Raw genomic sequence first — 23453 nt, forward strand, 5'->3', positions numbered from 1 at the left:
TATTCGGCTGGATGGCTTTACAGTGCGAAAGTGGCCAAGCTTCCCTTCCCTTGCCAATAAATCCATAACAGACCTATATCTTCGGAAATCAATGACTGATGAAAGGAACGGTTAATTTGCAAAGAGTGGAGGTGTGAAGCCAATAAGCGTCTACTAATCACCTTTGATCAATCCACACCGTGATCACAAACAAATCTGCAATATATCTTCTGTTATTGTCCACAGTCCAAAACGTGTCTCCCCTGCTTCTTTGTGTTCGTCTTTTACATGTTTTGGGTTTCCCTCTAAAGCTTTATCTAGCATTGGAAGTGCTACTGTAAGGAAAATCCAACTCTGATCTCACAGACAAGGTAAAAACACATCCCGTTTAACCGTCCGGTGCTTTCCATTAGGCGCTGATGCATACGGGCCAACATTTGAGAAAGCACATGGGAGAGATTCTGCTGCAGAAACAACATCTTATGCGCCAAGCGATCGTTTGTAGAGAAAGGGTAATTTGATCAAGATGAAGACGTAAGGCAATCGACTCTTTTAGACAACAATGTCCATTGCCTTACGAGTTAAGTGTCTTCCCTCCTAAATAAAATAAATGTAAAAAAAACACGAGAGAGTCTTCCCATGGGAAAGATGTGACCTTGTGGAGCACTACAGCCCCCTTTTCATTATGCTGTAGATTCTGCCATAATGCTTGTACACAGTAGCCTTAGGAAACAATACCAGAGCAAACGTTCTTCAGAAGTCCCTGGAGCTCGATAAGCAATCTGCCTTCAGAGCACCTCCATCCCTCCCTCTAGTTTGTGAGGCCCTATTAACATTGCTATACAGTTTTGAAGCCAAGGCTTACAACACCAATGGATGGGGCTCCTGCAATAGGAAGAGAAGGCTATAAGTATGAAAAACATAAGCTAACAAAATTCGTACATGTGTGTGAGACACTTCAGCGAGATGAAGAAAAGCCTGCTGGGCAGCAGAGATGATGGACTTAAAAAATGCATTTTTTTTGTCACTGAGCAACCATGCGTGTATAAAAGAACTAGATAACAGTGTAAAACCTATCAAAATGTAAAGGGTGGGGAGGTTGTTTTTCCTGAAGCTATTGAGCTCTGAGAGCACCCCGCCCCCCACACACATTGCCTCTCTGCTTCTAATAAAGCCGATGCAACCAGGGTTCACCCTGGCACATTGTGAACTTGAAAGCATTACCAACTTTACATTTGTAATCTCAGCTGTGAGAGCAGGAGGTGGAAGCGACGACCCAGGGCTCTATCCATAAAGCAACAGTAAAAATGTGACTCTGGTCAGAGGAGGCTCAGCTTTTCTAATAAATTGCATTTCAATGCGAGGACCTTCTGTAAAGCAGGTGTACCTGGCAGTGGCTGCACTGCTGATTCGGGCACTAGTCACAGCAGCTGGACAGACAGCAGGAGCAGGCCTCAGGCAGGGAGGGAGACACATTGGCTGACCCGGGACCGGAAGCTGCAGAGTGATGGGGAGAGCAAGGTGCAGGATCTCTCTGAAGTCCATGAATTTGTTCCCTATTGACCCTCTGCACACAACGTGACATCACTAGATTTCCTATCACCCATCTGCACAGGAATTGAGATGATTTGTTTCCTGCCTAAAGGCTCCTTAAAATAAGGCATTTATAGTTGTTTTGCCTTGAACTGTGCCCTCAGGGCGACACTTTCTGCAATTCAAAATTACTACTTTCAACCCTTCCTAAAAATACTTGCGGAATTTATAAATTTGTCCATAATATTTCAGGACTGGATTTAGAATATGAAATAAGCCTCCTGGAATACTTGGGGCAAAGTTGCTCTTTCCCCAAATATTCCAGGACTGCAGTTAGAATAGCAAGTTTGGTCTTCCAGTGTCCGCCATGCCCACTGCTGCGCTGAGGGTGTAGTTCAGGGTTGGAAATGATTAAAAGAAGCAGCCAAGCAACAGGACTTCATTTCCCATCATCCATCTGCACTTGAAGTGACATCACTGGTTTCCTGCCCACGATACCCCACGCTCCTCCCAGGACCTATTTAACGGCCTCGACCACGGCCCCTACCCATCGATAACCTCCTGCGCTCCTCCATTCTTTCAAGCCAGCCATCGCTCCCTGCACTGCTGCCACACCACACAACATATCAATAGTGTTCACATGCGCCTACTGAAAGTACTCAAACATTCATCCATCACTCCCGCACCAACATTATTCAAAGACACCAGCAGCTGCACCACCTACACAGAAACTCCCAACAGCAAAATGGAACACCTCACATTTGAAATACACATCACAGCCAACTGTAACCTGGGTGGAACGCTTGTATACAGATCACCAGGACCCCATACCAATTTTGACATCAACATTGTGAACTTCGTCGCACCCCTCATTACTAAAGCCAGCACCTGCATCCTCCTCAGAGAGCTCACCTTTCACCTAGAAGACCGCACTGACGCAAACTCTATGGCCCTTCTAAAAAAACCTAGGAAGCCCTGCTGAACCCACCCAAACCGCTGGACACCTATTGGTCCAGATATTCTCCTCAATCAGCAACATCACAGTTGACAAGCCAGCATCTGCGACCTCGAAAGATCAAGCCTCGTCAGCTTTGGCATGCTCATACAGCACCATCACAGACCTACCACCAACGGTACCACCCTCGGTAGGTAGAAAAGCATCTCAGAAGAGGAGGGGACTAACGCTCTCTTCGAGCACCAGCCCAAGCACACTATCAACTTGGTGAAATCCCTCAAAAGCTGGATCACTGCATACACCAACATCTTGGCTCCCCTAAAGCACAACCCAAAGGCAATAGCCTAATTACAGGCCAGCTAGTACACAGAGGAACTCAGGCTGACAAAACATGACTGCAAGTAACTGGAGCGCTAATAGACAAAAAGTCAGAACACCACCAATAAAGACCTCTTCAAATCAGCCCTAAGATCATAGCACCCATAGATATGAAACATCAAGTGCACAGCTCTTGCTAATTGCCTTCATCAAAGATTTCAATGCACCCCCTGCCATCTCCAGCAACATCACCCCCTCACAAAACCTTTGCAACAAGCTCTTGGAATATTTCTGTAACAAAATCACTTCCACATACAGCAACTTTGACTCTCAAGCAGTCACATTCTATCCCAACTCAACTTCCCACAACGGCTGATGAGCGAACCCTGTTCTCATGGCCTGCCATTACCACTGTCAAAGTCACGGCTACCATGAAAATCATCCACTTGAGGGATCCAGCTGGCCCTTGCCCCCACCACACCTTCGCCAAAGGACTACTATGGATCCGTCAAGCACTAACGCTCATCCTCAATACCTCAATCGACTCATTCCTGGGCACCTGGGAACATGCCACCATCATGCCCCTGCTCAAGATACCATACTCTGGCCCAGCATTGCTTTCCAACTGCAACCCATCTCCCTCCTACCATACATGGCAAAGATCTTAGAGAAACTAATGAACGGAGACACCTCAGCAACCATCAGCTCCTCGACACCACGCAGTCTGGATTCAGGCCCAACCACAGTACAGAGACAGCACTCATCACTGTCCCAGATGACATCCACATGATCCCTGACAAAGAAGAAATGGCAGTCCTCATTCTCCTAGACCTCTCTGCAGCATCTAACACTGTCTCATCCTCCATCATCATCAGGCACCTGCATGAGATTGGAATCCAAGGACCCGCTCTCTGTGGGATCTGCTCCTTCTTAATGGATAGAACATAAGCTGTCAGCCTGGCACCTTACTCCTCGGAATTCCACAAACTCATCTGCAGAGTAATTTAGGGTTCATAGTTCAGCCCCACCCTCTCCAATGGATATATGATCCTCTGGCAAATGTAATCCGTGCCCACAACATCCACATCCTCTCCTACGCCAATGGCACGCAACTCTTACTCTCCTTCTCAGACAAGACACAAGAAACAAGTTTACCGCCTGCATGAGCTAAGTTGCTAACTGGATGACAGCCGGTGTCTCAAGCTTAGCATAGACAATACAGAAGTAGTGATCTTCGGCAAGAACACCTCACTATGGGACTCCAACTGGTGGCTGGCCGAACTTGGACCCACACCCAGAACCACAACCCATACAAGAAACCTTGGAATACTCATCAACAGCAAACTGGACATGACCGCACAAGTCAATGTTGTCACTGCCTCCTGCTTTCACTCCCTGAAGATGCTAAGGAAGATCTCCAAATGGCTCCCAAGCATCACTACAAAAACGGTCACTCACGCCCTGGTCACCAGCAAGATGGACTATAGGAATACTGTCTACGCCGGGATCAGCAAGGAACTCACTAGAAGACTACACACCATCTAGAACTCGGCAACCAGACTCACCCTCAACCTCTCACAAAGATCTCACATCACACCACATGGAACTACACTGGCATCCAATACACAAACGCGCTCAATTCAAACTTCTGATGCATACATTAAAGGCACTACACAACTCAGGCCCCACCTACCTGAATAGTTGCATCTCCTTACACCAAACACCCAGATTCCTCTGCCGGACTCCTAATCGCACGCATTCCATGCATGCACAGAACCAGATTAGGAAGGTGAGCATTCCTTTTGTCACTCCTAAAGCGTGGAAAGGTCTCCAACCCACATCAGAGCCTCTTCCTCTCTTCTTGAATTCCGCAATCAGCTGAAGACCTGGCTTTTCAATAAACAACGTACCATAGGCAGTGCTAGGCTTACACACACCTGCTCAGCGTCAGGCTGCCCTCACGGGTGGCATTGCAGTTTACAAATACACATAACACCGGTCTACCAGAATACATGGAAGACTGTGTCAAGTGTGGAGCACAAATTACTGGGATTGTGGTAGCCTATCCTCCTGCACATATGGCCTGCTTAAGCCATATTTTCCATAGCAAATGGCTGATTGATAGCTTAGAGCAAAAAAGAAATAAGTGCAAGCCCACCAATTTTGCACAAGCAGCAAGTTACCTACAGGCAGCAAGTTACCTACAGGCACTATGCGAAGCCACAGTGGTTTTAGATGCAGTTTGAGTAGGCAGGCAGCTGCACAATCTCGAATCTGACACAGGGGCTAGTCAACAAATAGGAATACGGTTTCAAAAAGAAAAAAAAACAGCTTGTCTTTATGAATGGAAAGTACATTTTATTAGCATTACTTTAAAGCTTTGGTGGGGGGTCTAGGATAGGAACTAAAAGTTAGCTGTAGGGTTCTTTCATTGAGGCCAAAACTCCAATTATTTTGTTTGAGTGACAACACCAAGAAATCAACTGGCATCTCCAAAGTGAGTGAGATGCATTATTTAGTAAAGAATCTCCATTTTGTTTCCATTCTCATATCCCAACACAGCAACAATATTTGAGCAATATTAGTTTACCACAAACCACTTTAGTTCTATCACATTATAACATTTTACAGTTTGATACGCTTATATGATAGACTGCAAGAAAAATCAGAGTACAGACATATGGACTGAATGGAAATATCACTGTACTCATTTCTTCATTTTCCAGTTCCTAGTTAACTTGCCATCAATCCATTAACTGCTTGGTTTCTCTAGATGTCGACCATCATTGAAAGTCTCCACATTCCTCTCCAAAGTGCAGCACTTGACAGCTCACCGCACATCCCAAAGCTACTCACTTAAAAACTTTCGATCTGAAATGGTTTCCCTCTAGAAAGCATTTATTCCCACCCACTTCCTGACGCCTCTACTCTAACTTTGCTGACAGTTTTTCAATTACTTTTCTCGTGATCTACGGCTTACATCTGTCAAAGTCACCATGTCCGGCATGTTTTAAGTGTCTACTTCTTTGATCCATTTAATCGATGTCATCCATATCAGCTCTGACCTGCAAACATCACCGCACCACCTTTGCAACCCTCTACGCCTGCCGAATCACTGTCCTATTTTTTCAGAAGGTACATTGTGTTACCTTAACTCTTACCGCATTGACTGTTCGAGGCCAGACCCACTATGCCTCTCCTATGCATGGATTATCTATCTAAATTCTCATAGTGGCATATGCTAGGAGGTTGGCTGCGAAACATTTCACTATAACAATAACACAAGCATAGGTTTGCAGATCAACTCTAGGCTGCTGAGTAAATATTTACAATACACTATCACTTTCAACTTCATTCAGAGTCCAAATTACCCATGGCAGCTCTAACCGAAAGCGCAATGGTAGAATGAGACCAAACCGTACTTAGTTAAAGTTAACTCAACCGAAGTGGTAGAAGTCACGGCTGTGGACCACAAATACTATTGCCAATCCTAACCATGTTACCAATGGATTTATTACCAGAAGGAACAAAGGACCTCACTATCTGTATTTTTAATTCTGAAACCTACAATTCCTAAAGCCACCAACTGACCCAAAATAACAGGATTAATCACAGCCACTTCAACGTGCATTAATGAACTGAATTTACTGTCTGATGCACATAAAAAGGTTGAGATTTGTGACCCAATCATCAACCGATCATGTTTTCTACTGTAGACATGCCTTTTGATACAATAAAGCTTACTTGAGATAAAAAACCAAACGGAGTACACTTTTCCAGAGACACCGTCAACCCATGTAATAAAAATCATATTTCAGCGAGAGAAGCTGCTTGGAAAGGTTTGGGACCAAAGGTATTTCACATGAGTTATGGTTTCTAAAAGGGTATATGACACAATCATAGAAGCAGCTCAGGGCACAAAGCACATCAAAAAATCTATGGAACATAAATGGTGTACGAGCTGACAGACACTGGAGGAAAAGTAATGTTCTGAACACGGTCGAAAGAAGCAAAGATTTAGTAATAGAATTGAACAGTGAAAACTAGGAGAACATGCTTTTGAGCCACTCTAACACTGTGCAAGGATAGCTCTTTTCTAACTTTGATAACACGTTAATTTCTTATAATCACAAAATAACACAAAGTTACAGCATACTAATATGCAATAGTGCTAGTGATTCACAGTAAAGCACTGTAAACAACAATGCAAGACTACATTTCATGAAACTAGCAAAAAACAAGTTGACCCGGGAGAAAGCGCATGGGAGGTCTGTTGTGAGACATATTGTCAGCTTGCATTGGACTTGGAGTGCGCTCATTGTTTAACATTGGTATGCTTCGTTGCCATTCATTTACTTGCTTCCTATTCAGTACCTTGCGTGGGCTTTCGTCCTCTTCTTGTGTTTCTCAATTTCCCTGGAGCATGGTCCTTCCACTGTTCATTTTCCAGGTGCTACGTTTTTCGTTATATTTTAGCACTCCACAAGAGTGCATGGGTTTCACAACTGCTTCCCTAGCGTGCTTCTCTTCCCTCCTCCGTGCTCAGTGTATGGAACTAGCACCGATCTGCTTTCCCCTAAGGCCTTCTCGCCTCAGGTAGGATGGGGTAGCTGAATGTCATTTGACATTATGGGGACCCTCTTGGTGTGGATGCCGTACAAGTTGGTGTCTTCAAAGAGCCCGACCAGGTAGACCTCACTGCCCTCTTGTAGGGCCATGACTGCAGATCAGTCTTGAAGTCCTGTGCGATCTCCTTCACCAAGCGCTGGAATGTCAGTTTGTAGATGAGCAGCTCAGTGTAGTTCTGGTAGTGGTGGATGTTGCAGAGAGCCACGGTCCTCAAACGGTAGTGGTGAGGCTTCTTTACTCTGCAGGTGGCAGGAGCGCGCTCTTGCGGGAAGCCTTGGTAGCCAGCTGTTTGTGAGGTGCTATCTCTCTACTGGACTTGCGGGTGGTCTGCTTGGTACGGGCCATAAGGTGAGTAATCTCTGTACGATGTACAAGATAGAATGAATTCTCAACACACTCTCAATATCATAGAACGCAATATGCAGGTGTTGCCATCTCTATTGCCTTTCTGCTTGTCTCCTGCCCGCTCCACGTAGCTTTCTTCCAGTTGTTTTCTCCCCCCACGTCCTCCAACTTGTTTCGGACACCTCCCCTGTGTTGCCTCCCCTGCCCTCCTGTTGCTTCCCCCAACACGGTCCTCCATGATTCTTCCCCCTCCAAATTGCTGACTCTCACCTGGATTTCTCCTTTTGCGCTTGATTTGAAGAAATTTACATTTGCTTCACCAGGGAGCAAATGACCTGCAGGATTTTGGATCAACTTAGCCAGGAAACAAATACGCAACCCGACTTCTAAAGGGGCACGCAGTGGCATCAAAAGCCGTGGGTCCTACTATTACAGTCAGGAGTGTCACACTGAAGGTCAGGCCCTCTGCTTTCCTTCACTAAAGTGCATGACTTCCTCCTCTGACACGTAACACCAGCTGTTTTCATGCCCTCCCACAGATGCTGCTAAGTGATTGCCGCAGATGAGCGAAGAAGTTACTCCTTTTTAATGCTCCACAAATTTTACATTTGACTCCAAGGACTCCACAGCTTTACATGACTACAATGTTTAGGTCTCATCCATGATACAGCTTTAAGCTGTCTGTAAGCAAAAGCCTGTATTTGACCACCACAGTGTTTTAAGTGGGTTTCTAAAAGGGGTGTGGCGTATAACATGTTAACTACAATCCTGTGCTTTACACAGCATAGGGCCTGACCACCATTAAGGGGCGTTTTCAGCTATTGCCTCCAGGCATATGACACAACAACAAACATGCCTAAAACAAGCCAGACCTATTAGCTTTGTGAGTATTTGTCAGAAATTTGATATAAATGAGTAGCAATGATTTTGTGATAAATAATTAGAGATGGTAATTACAAATAGTACAAATGTGACCATTATTAAGTGCGCACTGGAGATAGTCCAAGGATTGGATGAACGTGCAATCGGAACACTGTTATGGCCCACTAACTCACACTTCCTCCAGCCTCACCTGCAGTGCGCCCCCAATCGAGCCTCATAATGAATACCCTTCCGTAACCAGAACGCACTCAGACATCTAAATGCGACTCAGCTCAAGTGTACCATACAAGTATTGGGAAACCCAATCATACCGTTTACAGCCGAGATCGCTTGGCTTTGCCATTGCTCAGTAAAGTCAATTACAATAGAACTTGCACTAAAGAAAAGACAGTTTATAAATGTTAACAAATTCAGTCTTTACATACCCAAAATATGCAATGTATATAGAGTGACATATTGCTAAAACCACTGAAAGCCAAAGTCAACAGGATCCAAAGGTAAGACCAATGGGATTTGCCAATGCTTGTTTTATTGCAAATTTACATTCCAAAGATAAAATTACACTAATTGAGAGGCGATAAACGTTGTTGACTTATCAGTTCTATGTTATTTAATAGTACACATAAGAACACACATTAGATGAATATACACTAAAAAGCAAAACTGAGTCATAAGGGGGATAATTTACAGGAGCAAAATAACTAAACAAAATGATAACATGAACAAACAAACAAAACTACAATTCGCAAGACACTAAGAGAACTAAGTACATGTTAACTAATCTGGCACAATTAGTACATATTAAACTATAGGTGAAGAATGCATCCTGTAAAGAAGTGAAGTAGTAGTACTCTGGACGCAGGAGGAAGCAATGTCCAGGGAGGATTTTAACTATTAATAGAGTCCCCTGTAATGTGACCCGGTCAACAAGACCTAAGAGTTGCACAAGAGATGCCCATTACTCCTGCTTTACAGGATGCCAGAACACAGGCATAGTGGCCTCAGGAACCCAAGTCTAATCACAAACAGGAGACATGGAAGACCACAGTCCCCAGCAACATGGCCAGGTCCACAAGCACTCCACACCAAAAGAAGCACTGATAACTCCAGCTGCATGATTGCCAGAATGCAGCTGTGGGCAGGGGGGCACAGGAGCATAAATTTAACAATCGACAAGGGACTCTAAAGACTAATTGACTTTACTGAGTAATGGCAAAGCTTGTGGCCTGTGTGCTGTCACTGCCCCCCATTTAGCTTGATGTTCCTGCCCACTCTTCCTGCCCACTGTTGCCCAATTCCCTGCCTAATCATTGCCCTCCTGCTAATCCTCTGTGCATAGCTTGCTGCCCCATCTCTCCTACCTCCTGCACTCCAATGTCTTTCTGCGCACTATATTCCATGGACCTGCCACCCTTCTATCTAACTCTGAGTGTTCTGTTGAGCTGCCACTGCCCCGCCCACCTGCCTAGCATGGTCAGATGGCTGCAGTCTGTCCCGGACACCTACAACCTGCCTGTCTAAGGTCCATGCACCCATCCCCCATTGCACTTTTCAGTTTAGTTTCATACCTTGCAGACCAACTGCGCTCGCATACAACCTTTTTACCAGGTTTCTGGTTATCCTTCACAGACACCAGACACCTGGGCACCTCCATTAAGTGAGTATTTCATTACGCATATCGATTTGTGTAACGCTGTTTACTGACACGTTGTTTTCGGCACTGCGTCCCTTATATCGTTCACGAACGTCTCGTTGCACACCAATTACTCACGATTCACGGTGTTGAAGCGGTAAAACTTTCACTCTGGCACGATTAGCACCAACCACATTTTGTTACATGTGAGCACCGCGGTTCACAGCCATAGCCACACCATTATAAGTGGTCGAATACTTATACACATTCTACTTAACAGCCTGATTCCTTGTTGCCTCTTATTTACAGTTTCGCCCCTGACGAAGGGCTTTGATAGCCCGAAACGCATTGGGCAACCAGGCTATTTTGGACAACATGTGTAATTTCATGCTAACATTGGAATTTACATAAGTCAAAGAGATGATTTGACAATTCTTTGAACGTCCAATAAACTAAAGTATTTTTGGAACAACGCTACGGTTTACTTACTCATTTAAGATAAAGGATTAATTTCCAACTGTGAGTGCAAAATGGGAGACACGCTCCTGATCTAGGAACATGCATTCACCTACCATCCTGGAGTTATTCATAGAAGCAAACAGTAAAAGCTATAAACAGAACATGAATAAACTAGATAAGAGTGGGCACCACTGTCAACTCCAACAACATATCTGAAATATATCATGGGCTTGCCTATTCACTGCTATGGATGCTGGTGGTGATATATACACAGAAACAGATATATAGTGTTAAAGATATATATATAAAACACAGTTTTTATGTTTACTGCTATGGATGCTCGTGGTGTTATACGCAGAAGCATATATTAGAAGATCATGGAGGGGATATAAACTTTCATGAAACATCCAGGGCTCCATTTTAATTTGAACACAGTCATAATATTTATATGGTTTGTTGGGCATTGTTGTTACCCTCTTACAAATTGGAGCCAACTTACTTTGCTTGAGAGAATAAACTTCAAGTACGAGAATGACTATCCAACTTACTTAAAGTTTGGTTGTGCCCCCAGTAGATAACTGCTGAAAGTTTAATGTCATTTTTAGGCTGATCTTCTGGAGCAGTAGTAAGAAGTACATCCATCTGTGAATCCCCATTGTAATCTCCTGGAACAACACTTGTTATCTCGATTTGCTCCCTTTTGAAAAAGAAACAGAAACATTTTATGTTCTACTACTATTCCAAGATATCAGTAAACAATTTTACACAAGGACATCCTAAATGCTTGTTTTAAAGTTCAAGCTGAATTAGCACAGGCCATTGACATTAATTACATTTTAGGTCAGAATCGCAATATCCACTTTCTTTGAATTTGTACACAGAAGCCCCCAAAAACATTTAGCAATACACCATCGCAGTTTATTTTTTTACGTTACAAAAAATCAATTCATTTATTTTCAAATCCACTCAAACTGAACAAAATGAAAGAGATTCACAGAAAAACCATAACTTTGCCCAAGGTAGATATAAGCCTAAGTTTGTGTAGACTTAAGCACTTGCGGGGACTCATAGAATCCCAATGAGCAATGAACAGGCATCTATGTAAATTACAGCTATGCAGATACCCTCACAATCCAGTACACTGCTCGCTCATTGGACAATATGCATGATGGAACTGTGTTCTTAACATTTTAATTATCGTCTGGGATAACATTTAAATCACGGGGCTAACCTACTGGCCCAGACGCCAAAAGAACATGGCGGGCTGTTCACTGTGCAAGGGCAAGGAATTCCTGATTCTTTCTAAATGCAAGGCTAAGAGTCTGGCCTGATCTCACCATGCAGCAAAGAGGAGAGCGGCCAGGAAGGAAAGAGCTAACAGCTTTGTTGGAGGAGTAAGGGATCACTTAAGATTTGAGGAATGTGGAAAAGGGATATGCAGAATTTAATGGCAAAACAGCCAGATTCAATTCAAGGGGAGGTGCATGTGGAGAAGTCAACATCACAATGGACTTGATGTGCAAGAAATAGGGTTTGTCTAAGGATTGAGGTATATTGACCTGTAGATGATAAGTACCGGCTGTAACAACTGACAGGCCAAGCACTTACCTTAGGACATGACACTAGCTATATTTGTAGGGAGAGAAAAGAAGTGCTCTATAGATTATGTGTACATTTATTTATTTTTGTTGCTGGCTATGGTGCTACACATGTTGCCTTGTGGCCGCTTTAGCATACTTTACATAACGTCATGCCTGGTGATAGTGGCTATGTTTGGTATTTATGTATGGTTGTGAGGTGGGGCATACTAGTGGAATATTTGCTTTGCCATCATTCTGGCTTCTGAATAAGACGATCATCAGTCCCACTGTCCTTGTGAAGTTGATGTGAATACAACTCAATGCTTTACTTGGAAATTACTCAGTCAATGTATCTTAAGGTCTCAGTTTATTGTTCAGGTGTAGGCTTGGGTCTTATGTTTATCTGTAACACAAAAGTTTGAACAGTAGACAGCTTAATAGCGTTCTCAAAAATAAGGGTATAAAAGTTGTTGGAAGGGAAAAGTCCTCTGCATAGTAAAGATGTGTACCCCTGCCCAGGATGCCCAACTGTACTGTTCTGGATCCCTAATGCTGCTTCTTTGTCAGGCTAACACAACTCATGCATGTGCACCATGACATAGGCCAGCCAGTCTCACAAATTGTGGTCTTGTTGGACTGGGAGGGGTCCCCAAAGCGCTAACCTCAAAGTGGTGGAAGGCTACCACCTTCACAAGGAGTTAAGCAACACAAGCATGATGGTGGCAGCAAACCGTGTAGTGATCAGTAGTAGTGAACAGACCTTTTTACCCTGTGTTACTGGAGTGAGGCCTACAAGTTCACTCACGTTTATACAAGTTTCTCCGCTGTGTTCTTTACTCACCCTTGGCCTACATCAGGTAGATGTGGATTGCTGGTTAGTGCAGGAGTAATGACTCAACCTTAGTTGTAAGTATCCCTGCGAAGGGTACAGTACAAGGATAGAGAAGTACTGTGCAGTACGTGTGGTTAGTACATGTACTGAGAGTATGCATGTCTGAGAGGAGTACATTACATGAGAGATATAGTGCTGCGCAGTGCATGCGCAGGGATAGCATGTGCTAGTTGTATATGTACTTGTGTAAAGTACAATAAATAAAGGGAGAAGAGTTGTCCAGCAAGCAAGTAGTGAATGTGTGTGCTGTCAATGTGTGCATTTTTGAATAATACACCCTGGTTAAAGATAGAAAATCGTCAGTGCTGAACAGTGCACAGTGCCTGCGTTTGTGTGATGAATGCATGTCTATATGTGAGGGTACAATGCATAGAGGTTCAACACCGATACTATCCTGAATTGTAATCAATGGTCTGATCAACATCAAGGAGACCCTGATTCTCCCAAATGCAAAAAGAACAATTGGTGGACAGAATGCAGAACAATGTCATACATTCGCCTCAGTACAGAGATCTGGGCCTAAATCCATCGTTTTTTTGCTCCCCATGCCATTCCAGTTTGAACTCAGCCATATGCAAATCAGTTTTGACTCTGTGCTCAATGGGAACAGTCCACCCCGAACTGCAGGGCCAGGTCCTCCCTGGACTGGAAACAAGCATTCTAGGACCAGTTTCGGGGTTTCACCCCTGATCAGCCAGGATAGCTTGATTCCAGTGACATGGAGAGCACGGGACCCACGTCTGAGCATACCTGTCCCACTGGGTCTAAAGTGGGGTGGCATGGTGAGCAAAAGAATGATGAATTTAACCCAGATCTATTGACTGGAGTGAATGTTTGATTTGCTCTGCGTTCCGTCCATCACCTGTGTGTCTTTTGCTTTCTTGCCCTAAGTGCACCAGGTATGCCCAGACGTGGGTCCTGGGCTCACTGTGCCACTACATTCAAGCTAGCCTGGCTGATGAGGGGTGATGCCCTGAAACCGGTCCCAGGATGCATGTTTACGGTCCAGGGAGGACCTGGCTTGGCCATTCGGTCTGGACTGTTTGCATGAGGAACAGGGGCAAGACTGATTTGCATATGGCTGGGTCTAAACTGGGGTGGCATGGTGAGCAAAAGAATGATGGATTTACCTCAGATCTATTGACTAGGGGTAAATGTTTCATTTGCTCTGCATTCCGTCCATCATCTCTGTGTCTTTTGCTTTCTGACCCCGATTCTCCCTAATCTGATGACTGATAGGAAGTCTAAGGGATACAGAGAATGACATTACTCAAATGGGCCCCAAAAGAAACCCAGAAAACTGAATAAGCCATAGACCGAAAAGATCGGGATTTAAGCAAGGACTTGTTTAATCCCAACAACATAAGGCATCCTCGCTCTTCAGAGTAGGAGCCATCTGATAAAGTATTGTACTACCTCAAACAAAGATTGAGGCAATCATAAGACAAAGAGGTGTGCAACAAACTCCATTGAGTGTGAGGTAGCAGTCACACCAGAGTTGCATATTCATTGGCAGACTCAAAGACCCCAACAGGGGTATTGATAGATCTTGGAGAGCGTGCCAAGACAAACTCTTGGATATTATAGGACAATTAACCAAAATCATGTAATTGGTGGTCGGGGCAAAAGTGAACAGGTGCAGTCATTGATGTAGAAATCCTCTGGATGGGCCCAGACAGCAATATGCATGCTGGGCAGTGCAAACTGGTGCCCATCTACCACGTGCAAGTGTTTGTTGCTCTTAATGATCCTAGATTGGTGGAAACTGGTCTGAGGTTACTCTGCAAATGAAAGGTAACCTTTTTGGAGACACTTTTGTTAAGGAGTTAGCAAAGTTTGTATAGGCACTCACAGCCTTAGAAAAAGCCCAATATTCCCTTAAAAAGAATTTCAACTCTTCAGTTTTTGGCTGGTCCAGACGTGTGTAAAATGCAGTATGTACAAATAGCAAAGAGTAGAAAATATATACAAAATGGTTAGGAACACCTCACCGACTGAAATTGCATCATCCTTGCCAACTCAAGCTGGGGAAGCCCTTCAACAGACCAGGAAGGAGTTTCAATCAGGACTCAAGTTCCGTCACCTTCTCAGCAATACGTCTATTCTGTGGTGAACTTCCACCTGGCCCACGAAGGCTCCCAGCTTAAATATCATTACTAAACGTGAGGCGAAGCTTCTAGAAAACCTTGCCCCTTCTCACGAGAAAGAACAGAGCTGGCTGTACCAGTCTGCGTCAAGGCCAAGACGGAGGCTGGCCAAGCTCCCGTATTTTGACTCGGAGGCAGAGTTGCACATTCTACAGATAATATTCCGTTCACTCTGGTCAGTGAAGAGCGAAAAACAAGGGAAGAGCAGAAACATGCCCTCCCCACTTTGCAGTTACGTGCGAGCAGCAAGGCAAAGTCAGAAAACAAGATGACATGAGGCCATGTCAAAGCCAATAGTAAGCACTCATAACTAAGCAAGGCAAAGTCAGGAAACAAGATGACATGAGACCATGACAAAGCCAATAGTAAGCACTTATAATTCACATAACCCCAAACATACTTGCAAGCACTGCTGTGCACGCAGAAGCAAGGAAAAGTCAGAAAACAAGATGACATGAGGCCGTGTCAAAGCCAATAGTCAAAGTCAGAAAACAAGATGACATGAGGCCATGTCAAAGCCAATAGTACTGTTCTACTCCATGACAGCTCCCACTGTGGAAATCACAGAAATTACCGTTAGCATAAGCTGATGCCATTTTGTTTGTGGCATCCATTTTAGTTAGCAAAAACCAAAGGAAATGATGGACGGAGTGTTGAACATTGCAAGCACTCACCCCCAGTCAACTGATCTGGGTTTAATCCATCACCGTTCTTTAGCCCACTCTGCCACCCCAGTTCAGACATGGCCATATGCAAATCAGTCTGACCCTGTGCCTCATGGGAACAGTGCAGCCCGAACTGCCAAGCCATGTCTTCCCTGGACCGGAAACAAGCTTCCTAGGACCGGTTTCTGGCATTTCAGCCGTCTTCAGCCAGGCTTGCTTGAATCCAGTGGCAAAGTGAGCAAGGGACTCACGTCTGAGCATACCCTGCCAACTTATGGCGAACAAAGCAAAAACCAAAGGAAATGATGGACGGAGTGTTGAACATTGCAAGCACTCACCGCCAGTCAACTGATCTGGGTTTAATCCATCACCGTTCTTTAGCCCACTCTGCCACCCCAGTTCAGACATGGCCATATGCAAATCAGTCTGACCCTGTGCCTCATGGGAACAGTGCAGCCCGAACTGCCAAGCCATGTCTTCCCTGGACCGGAAACAAGCTTCCTAGGACCGGTTTCTGGCATTTCAGCCGTCTTCAGCCAGGCTTGCTTGAATCCAGTGGCAAAGTGAGCAAGGGACTCACGTCTGAGCATACCCTGCCAACTTATGGCGAACAAAGCAAAAACCAAAGGAAATGATGGACTGAGTGTTGAACATTGCAAGCACTCACCCCCAGTCAACTGATCTGGGTTTAATCCATCACCGTTCTTTAGCCCACTCTGCCACCCCAGTTCAGACATGGCCATATGCAAATCAGTCTGACCCTGTGCCTCATGGGAACAGTGCAGCCCGAACTGCCAAGCCATGTCTTCCCTGGACCGGAAACAAGCTTCCTAGGACCGGTTTCTGGCATTTCAGCCGTCTTCAGCCAGGCTTGCTTGAATCCAGTGGCAAAGTGAGCAAGGGACTCACGTCTGAGCATACCCTGCCAACTTATGGCGAACAAAGCAAAAACCAAAGGAAATGATGGACGGAGTGTTGAACATTGCAAGCACTCACCCCCAGTCAACTGATCTGGGTTTAATCCATCACCGTTCTTTAGCCCACTCTGCCACCCCAGTTCAGACATGGCCATATGCAAATCAGTCTGACCCTGTGCCTCATGGGAACAGTGCAGCCCGAACTGCCAAGCCATGTCTTCCCTGGACCGGAAACAAGCTTCCTAGGACCGGTTTCTGGCATTTCAGCCGTCTTCAGCCAGGCTTGCTTGAATCCAGTGGCAAAGTGAGCAAGGGACTCACGTCTGAGCATACCCTGCCAACTTATGGCGAACAAAGCAAAAACCAACGGAAATTATGGACGGAGTCTTGAACATTGCAAACACTCACCCCCAGTCAACTGATCTGGGTTTAATCCATCACCGTTCTTTAGCCCACTCTGCCACCCCAGTTCAGACATGGCCATATGCAAATCAGTCTGACCCTGTGCCTCATGGGAACAGTGCAGCCCGAACTGCCAAGCCATGTCTTCCCTGGACCGGAAACAAGCTTCCTAGGACCGGTTTCTGGCATTTCAGCCGTCTTCAGCCAGGCTTGCTTGAATCCAGTGGCAAAGTGAGCAAGGGACTCACGTCTGAGCATACCCTGCCAACTTATGGCGAACAAAGCAAAAACCAAAGGAAATGATGGACGGAGTGTTGAACATTGCAAGCACTCACCCCCAGTCAACTGATCTGGGTTTAATCCATCACCGTTCTTTAGCCCACTCTGCCACCCCAGTTCAGACATGGCCATATGCAAATCAGTCTGACCCTGTGCCTCATGGGAACAGTGCAGCCCGAACTGCCAAGCCATGTCTTCCCTGGACCGGAAACAAGCTTCCTAGGACCGGTTTCTGGCATTTCAGCCGTCTTCAGCCAGGCTTGCTTGAATCCAGTGGCAAAGTGAGCAAGGGACTCACGTCTGAGCATACCCTGCCAACTTATGGCGAACAAAGCAAAAACCAAAGGAAATGATGGACGGAGTGTTGAACATTGCAAGCACTCACCCCCAGTCAACTGATCTGGGTTTAATCCATCACCGTTCTTTAGCCCACTCTGCCACCCCAGTTCAGACATGGCCATATGCAAATCAGTCTGACCCTGTGCCTCATGGGAACAGTGCAGCCCGAACTGCCAAGCCATGTCTTCCCTGGACCGGAAACAAGCTTCCTAGGACCGGTTTCTGGCATTTCAGCCGTCTTCAGCCAGGCTTGCTTGAATCCAGTGGCAAAGTGAGCAAGGGACTCACGTCTGAGCATACCCTGCCAACTTATGGCGAACAAAGCAAAAACCAAAGGAAATGATGGACGGAGTGTTGAACATTGCAAGCACTCACCCCCAGTCAACTGATCTGGGTTTAATCCATCACCGTTCTTTAGCCCACTCTGCCACCCCAGTTCAGACATGGCCATATGCAAATCAGTCTGACCCTGTGCCTCATGGGAACAGTGCAGCCCGAACTGCCAAGCCATGTCTTCCCTGGACCGGAAACAAGCTTCCTAGGACCGGTTTCTGGCATTTCAGCCGTCTTCAGCCAGGCTTGCTTGAATCCAGTGGCAAAGTGAGCAAGGGACTCACGTCTGAGCATACCCTGCCAACTTATGGCGAACAAAGCAAAAACCAAAGGAAATGATGGACGGAGTGTTGAACATTGCAAGCACTCACCCCCAGTCAACTGATCTGGGTTTAATCCATCACCGTTCTTTAGCCCACTCTGCCACCCCAGTTCAGACATGGCCATATGCAAATCAGTCTGACCCTGTGCCTCATGGGAACAGTGCAGCCCGAACTGCCAAGCCATGTCTTCCCTGGACCGGAAACAAGCTTCCTAGGACCGGTTTCTGGCATTTCAGCCGTCTTCAGCCAGGCTTGCTTGAATCCAGTGGCAAAGTGAGCAAGGGACTCACGTCTGAGCATACCCTGCCAACTTATGGCGAACAAAGCAAAAACCAAAGGAAATGATGGACGGAGTGTTGAACATTGCAAGCACTCACCCCCAGTCAACTGATCTGGGTTTAATCCATCACCGTTCTTTAGCCCACTCTGCCACCCCAGTTCAGACATGGCCATATGCAAATCAGTCTGACCCTGTGCCTCATGGGAACAGTGCAGCCCGAACTGCCAAGCCATGTCTTCCCTGGACCGGAAACAAGCTTCCTAGGACCGGTTTCTGGCATTTCAGCCGTCTTCAGCCAGGCTTGCTTGAATCCAGTGGCAAAGTGAGCAAGGGACTCACGTCTGAGCATACCCTGCCAACTTATGGCGAACAAAGCAAAAACCAAAGGAAATGATGGACGGAGTGTTGAACATTGCAAGCACTCACCCCCACTCAACTGATCTGGGTTTAATCCATCACCGTTCTTTAGCCCACTCTGCCACCCCAGTTCAGACATGGCCATATGCAAATCAGTCTGACCCTGTGCCTGGGGTGGCAGAGTGGGCTAAAGAACGGTGATGGATTAAACCCAGATCAGTTGACTGGGGGTGAGTGCTTGCAATGTTCAACACTCCGTCCATCATTTCCTTTGGTTTTGCTTTGTTCGCCATAAGTTGGCAGGGTATGCTCAGACGTGAGTCCCTTGCTCACTTTGCCACTGGATTCAAGCAAGCCTGGCTGAAGACGGCTGAAATGCCAGAAACCGGTCCTAGGAAGCTTGTTTCCGGTCCAGGGAAGACATGGCTTGGCAGTTCGGGCTGGACTGTTCCCATGAGGCACAGGGTCAGACTGATTTGCATATGGCCATGTCTGAACTGGGGTGGCAGAGTGGGCTAAAGAACGGTGATGGATTAAACCCAGATCAGTTGACTGGGGGTGAGTGCTTGCAATGTTCAACACTCCGTCCATCATTTCCTTTGGTTTTGCATTGTTCGCCATAAGTTGGCAGGGTATGCTCAGACGTGAGTCCCTTGCTCACTTTGCCACTGGATTCAAGCAAGCCTGGCTGAAGACGGCTGAAATGCCAGAAACCGGTCCTAGGAAGCTTGTTTCCGGTCCAGGGAAGACATGGCTTGGCAGTTCGGGCTGGACTGTTCCCATGAGGCACAGGGTCAGACTGATTTGCATATGGCCATGTCTGAACTGGGGTGGCAGAGTGGGCTAAAGAACGGTGATGGATTAAACCCAGATCAGTTGACTGGGGGTGAGTGCTTGCAATGTTCAACACTCCGTCCATCATTTCCTTTGGTTTTGATCCATTTTAGTTAGCCATGTGTTAGCCATGTGCTTCTTCCGTCTTCACTGCTGCCTGCTTTTCTATTCTGCTTGAGTCATCAACTATAGTTAACTCTTTCAGTACTGAGCCAGAGCACTGTGCATGCTCAGAAAGGCCTGTAGCTGCTAGAATGCACCTGTCTTACACTGTAACTGTCAGGCTGTTTTAACTGATGTAAGCAGAAATGTCTCCCCTCCCACTTTGTTGAGCAAGCAATATATGTATGCCCATGTTAGTCAATAACTATTCTTGTGTATGCCTGTACCTCCCCTTTGAGTCTCCTTGCTGACTATGCAACAAATAGGGTATAAAAGGCCCTTGGCTTCTGTATTCTATGGACTACCTCCTACAGTGGCCTGAGGGTACTGTATTGACGTAGTCCAACTCATGAGAGGTTAATAAAATCTATTCTTTGACATTACAGCTTCTGTGCCAATCTCTTCTTTGTTGGTTTAAGAACCAGTGGACAGATAAGGGTGAACCCCTGCACCGGTGGGCCTCTGAAAAGGCTCATTTCCACACCACTAAAAGACAGCAAGATTACAAGACAGAAGAGAAGCAGGCATATGCAGGACCGTCCTTCATTAAGGCTAGGGTAAAATAACACGCTAAAGTCAGTTAGAATGGTGGTAGTCGAAGGTCATCATAGGGTGCCAAACCACAAGAGTGGCTCTTTTACTACAACGTGGCAGGGGCTGCTTGCCTAGCCGCTTCCTCTCTCAAGGTTCTAGAGACAACCAAGGTCCCAAGCGCATAGACTGGTCAGACCAAAAAAGGTTTCTCCCTCTTCTTCCCCTCCAGGAGCAATTTCCATAGATGGATCACCAACAAAGGCGGCAGAGGTATCACCAGCCCTGCAAGTAAGAATTAGGTATTCTTCCCTTGTAAAGCTGGGGGGCAAGATGGCAGAATGTCTGTTTAAGTAGGAGGAAATGCCCTCAGATGCATGGGTATGCCAGACTGTACAAGGTTTCCAAATTGAATTTTGGGGTATTACCACACAAATGGTAAGACCACAATCCCTCACTTCCTCGGAAGAAATCTGTGGCAGGATAGATAGAGAGGTGGAGTGCAAAGGTGCCATAGAAAAGCCTTTCTACACCCAAAATAGTTCTAAAGCAAAATTTGTATTGTGAAAAATAAGGAGAAAGTGATGATTCCTGGAACTGAAAGACTTCAATGCTTGGTTGGTCTACAGCATTTCAAGATGGAGGGCATCCATCTTTTGCGAGAGCTACTCCGGAAAGAAATCTGGTTTATCAGATTGGACCTGAATGATGCCCATCTAATGAACCCAATCTTTTCTCCGCACAGGTGCTTCCTTCAATTTCTCTGTAGAGATTAAGTCTGGGAGTTAAAGCGCTTCCCTTCAGTCTCTTGTCATCCCCGTGGTGGTTCCCAAAACTACTGAAACCGGTGGTGGCATGGATGTAGACATAGGGGTTCCGAATGAACATTTACCAGGATGAAATGATTATCATAGCACACGGGAAGGTTACGCTGATGAGTCAGGCCTTCGTGATCACACAAACCAATTGGACCTAACCCCCAAGAACAGGATAGAATTTCTCGGGTTTACAATCGAGTCGATCAAAGCAACTCTGGAATTACCCGCCAACAAGATAACCATAATCAACGGACAGTTGAGAAAGCTGATTGCGGCAGAACGCATTACTCTCTGGATGCTGAAGTGAAGAGAATAGTGAGTATTTGTTCAAGAAATCTTTCTGGGCTGCTACATTACAGGTCTTCAAAGTCGAAAAAGGAAGCATCTGCAGGGGGTACTCTGCTCCATAGAAGAGATTGCACTGACGGAAGACACCAGTACAGAGATGAGCTTGTGGTTGAACCACATGGGAGGGTAGAACAGCTGACCAATCTTCTGATCTATCCTGGAGGTCATTATATAGTCTGATCCATCCCGGAGGTCAATATATAGTTGGATACCAGCCGTTGGGACTGGAGAGCCAATTGTGGGGAGAGATTTACCAGTGTTAAATAATCATTGGAACAATATAGTCTCCACATAAAATGTCTTGAATTACCAGCGGGGTCATTCGCCATCTCAAGTCTGGTTAAATAAAGAGTGGAATGTAGCTTTCTGCTGAAGATGGCAACGTTTCAGCAGTGCAATACATCAATAACTTGGCAGGAACGAATTACAAGGCACTGGCAGTGATCGCCATGGATTTCTGACATTACTCCCTGTAAAAAAGGATTTCAGAATCAGCAATACTTCTGCTGGTCAGTTCCAATACCATTATGGATTGGAACTCATGGTTCGAGCTGGGATTCCAGCGACTGGAAACTGGATCCTCAATTGCTCAAGCTGTTGTGCCAAAGATGGTGGATCCCGTTCACGGATTTGTTGCATTGAGGCTAAATGCTCAAGCACCACACTTCTACAGTTGGAGACTAGACACGAAAGCTACACAAGTGGATGCTTCTCTTCAAGATTGGCGCAAGGACTTGAAATATGCTTTTCCCTCCATTAGTTGTCATAACCAGAGTGGTGATGCAAGTTAAACAAGGGGGGTGTGGCCAACTGCCAAAGAAGCCAGAAGCATGAGAGGGGAGCTCCTGGGCCTGGGCCAACCGAATCACATGCATCACTGAGCCATCTGCCCTGAAAATATGCTGTTGGCTGCTACTGACCCCCTACACGGCAGGTCCTCCAGCCCGGCATCTGTGTGCCGGCTACAGCGTAGCTATACTCCCTGAGAGTCTGGGATCGACTGTGGAAATGTGCCCAAAAGTGAGCACACTGGTGCAGGGTCACCCTCTTGTCCACGGGTCCAAAGACCAACAAAATAGAAATCGTCACTGGAGTTGAAATAAAATAACAAGTTTATTAATCACTCATGAGTGGGACCACGTCCACACAACACTCTCAAGTGCTGCAGGAGGTAGTACACTGAATTCACAAACCATTGTCCCTTTTATACCGGTTTTCTGCAATGTAAGCATGTGGACAGAAATGAAAAGAACAAGTTTTAGAAATAGCTATCAGCAAACAAGGGCAGATGAATAACCACTTGGTCAGCAAGTGGGAGGGGGAGCAGGAATGCTTATGGCAGCAGTAAATGGTTGACAGTTAACATCTAAGACCAGGTGCACTAGCAGCTTCAAACCCCCAGCACGTACATTGCTTTAGCAAAATCAGGAAGTCAACTAAAATAGATAACACAAGCAGAGTGAAAAGACGAGAAGCAGAGTACGGAAGAATTACGAAGGAAACAAAATGGACA

The 23453-nt window shown here is 45.7% G+C and overlaps 1 protein-coding gene across 1 annotated transcript in view; it reads right to left on the reverse strand.

The window, feature by feature from the left end:
• ITFG1 (integrin alpha FG-GAP repeat containing 1) overlaps positions 1-23453 on the reverse strand; it is a 1870060-nt gene that overhangs the window by 1808029 nt on the left and 38578 nt on the right. The window contains exon 3 of the mRNA XM_085639265.1: positions 11282-11430. Coding sequence (XP_085495391.1) covers positions 11282-11430 — 149 coding nt within the window. The remainder of the gene's footprint in view (positions 1-11281; positions 11431-23453) is intronic.

The sequence above is a fragment of the Triturus cristatus genome, chromosome 12 (genome assembly GCF_964204655.1).
Source record: "Triturus cristatus chromosome 12, aTriCri1.1, whole genome shotgun sequence".
Classification (NCBI taxonomy): Eukaryota; Metazoa; Chordata; class Amphibia; order Caudata; family Salamandridae; genus Triturus; species Triturus cristatus.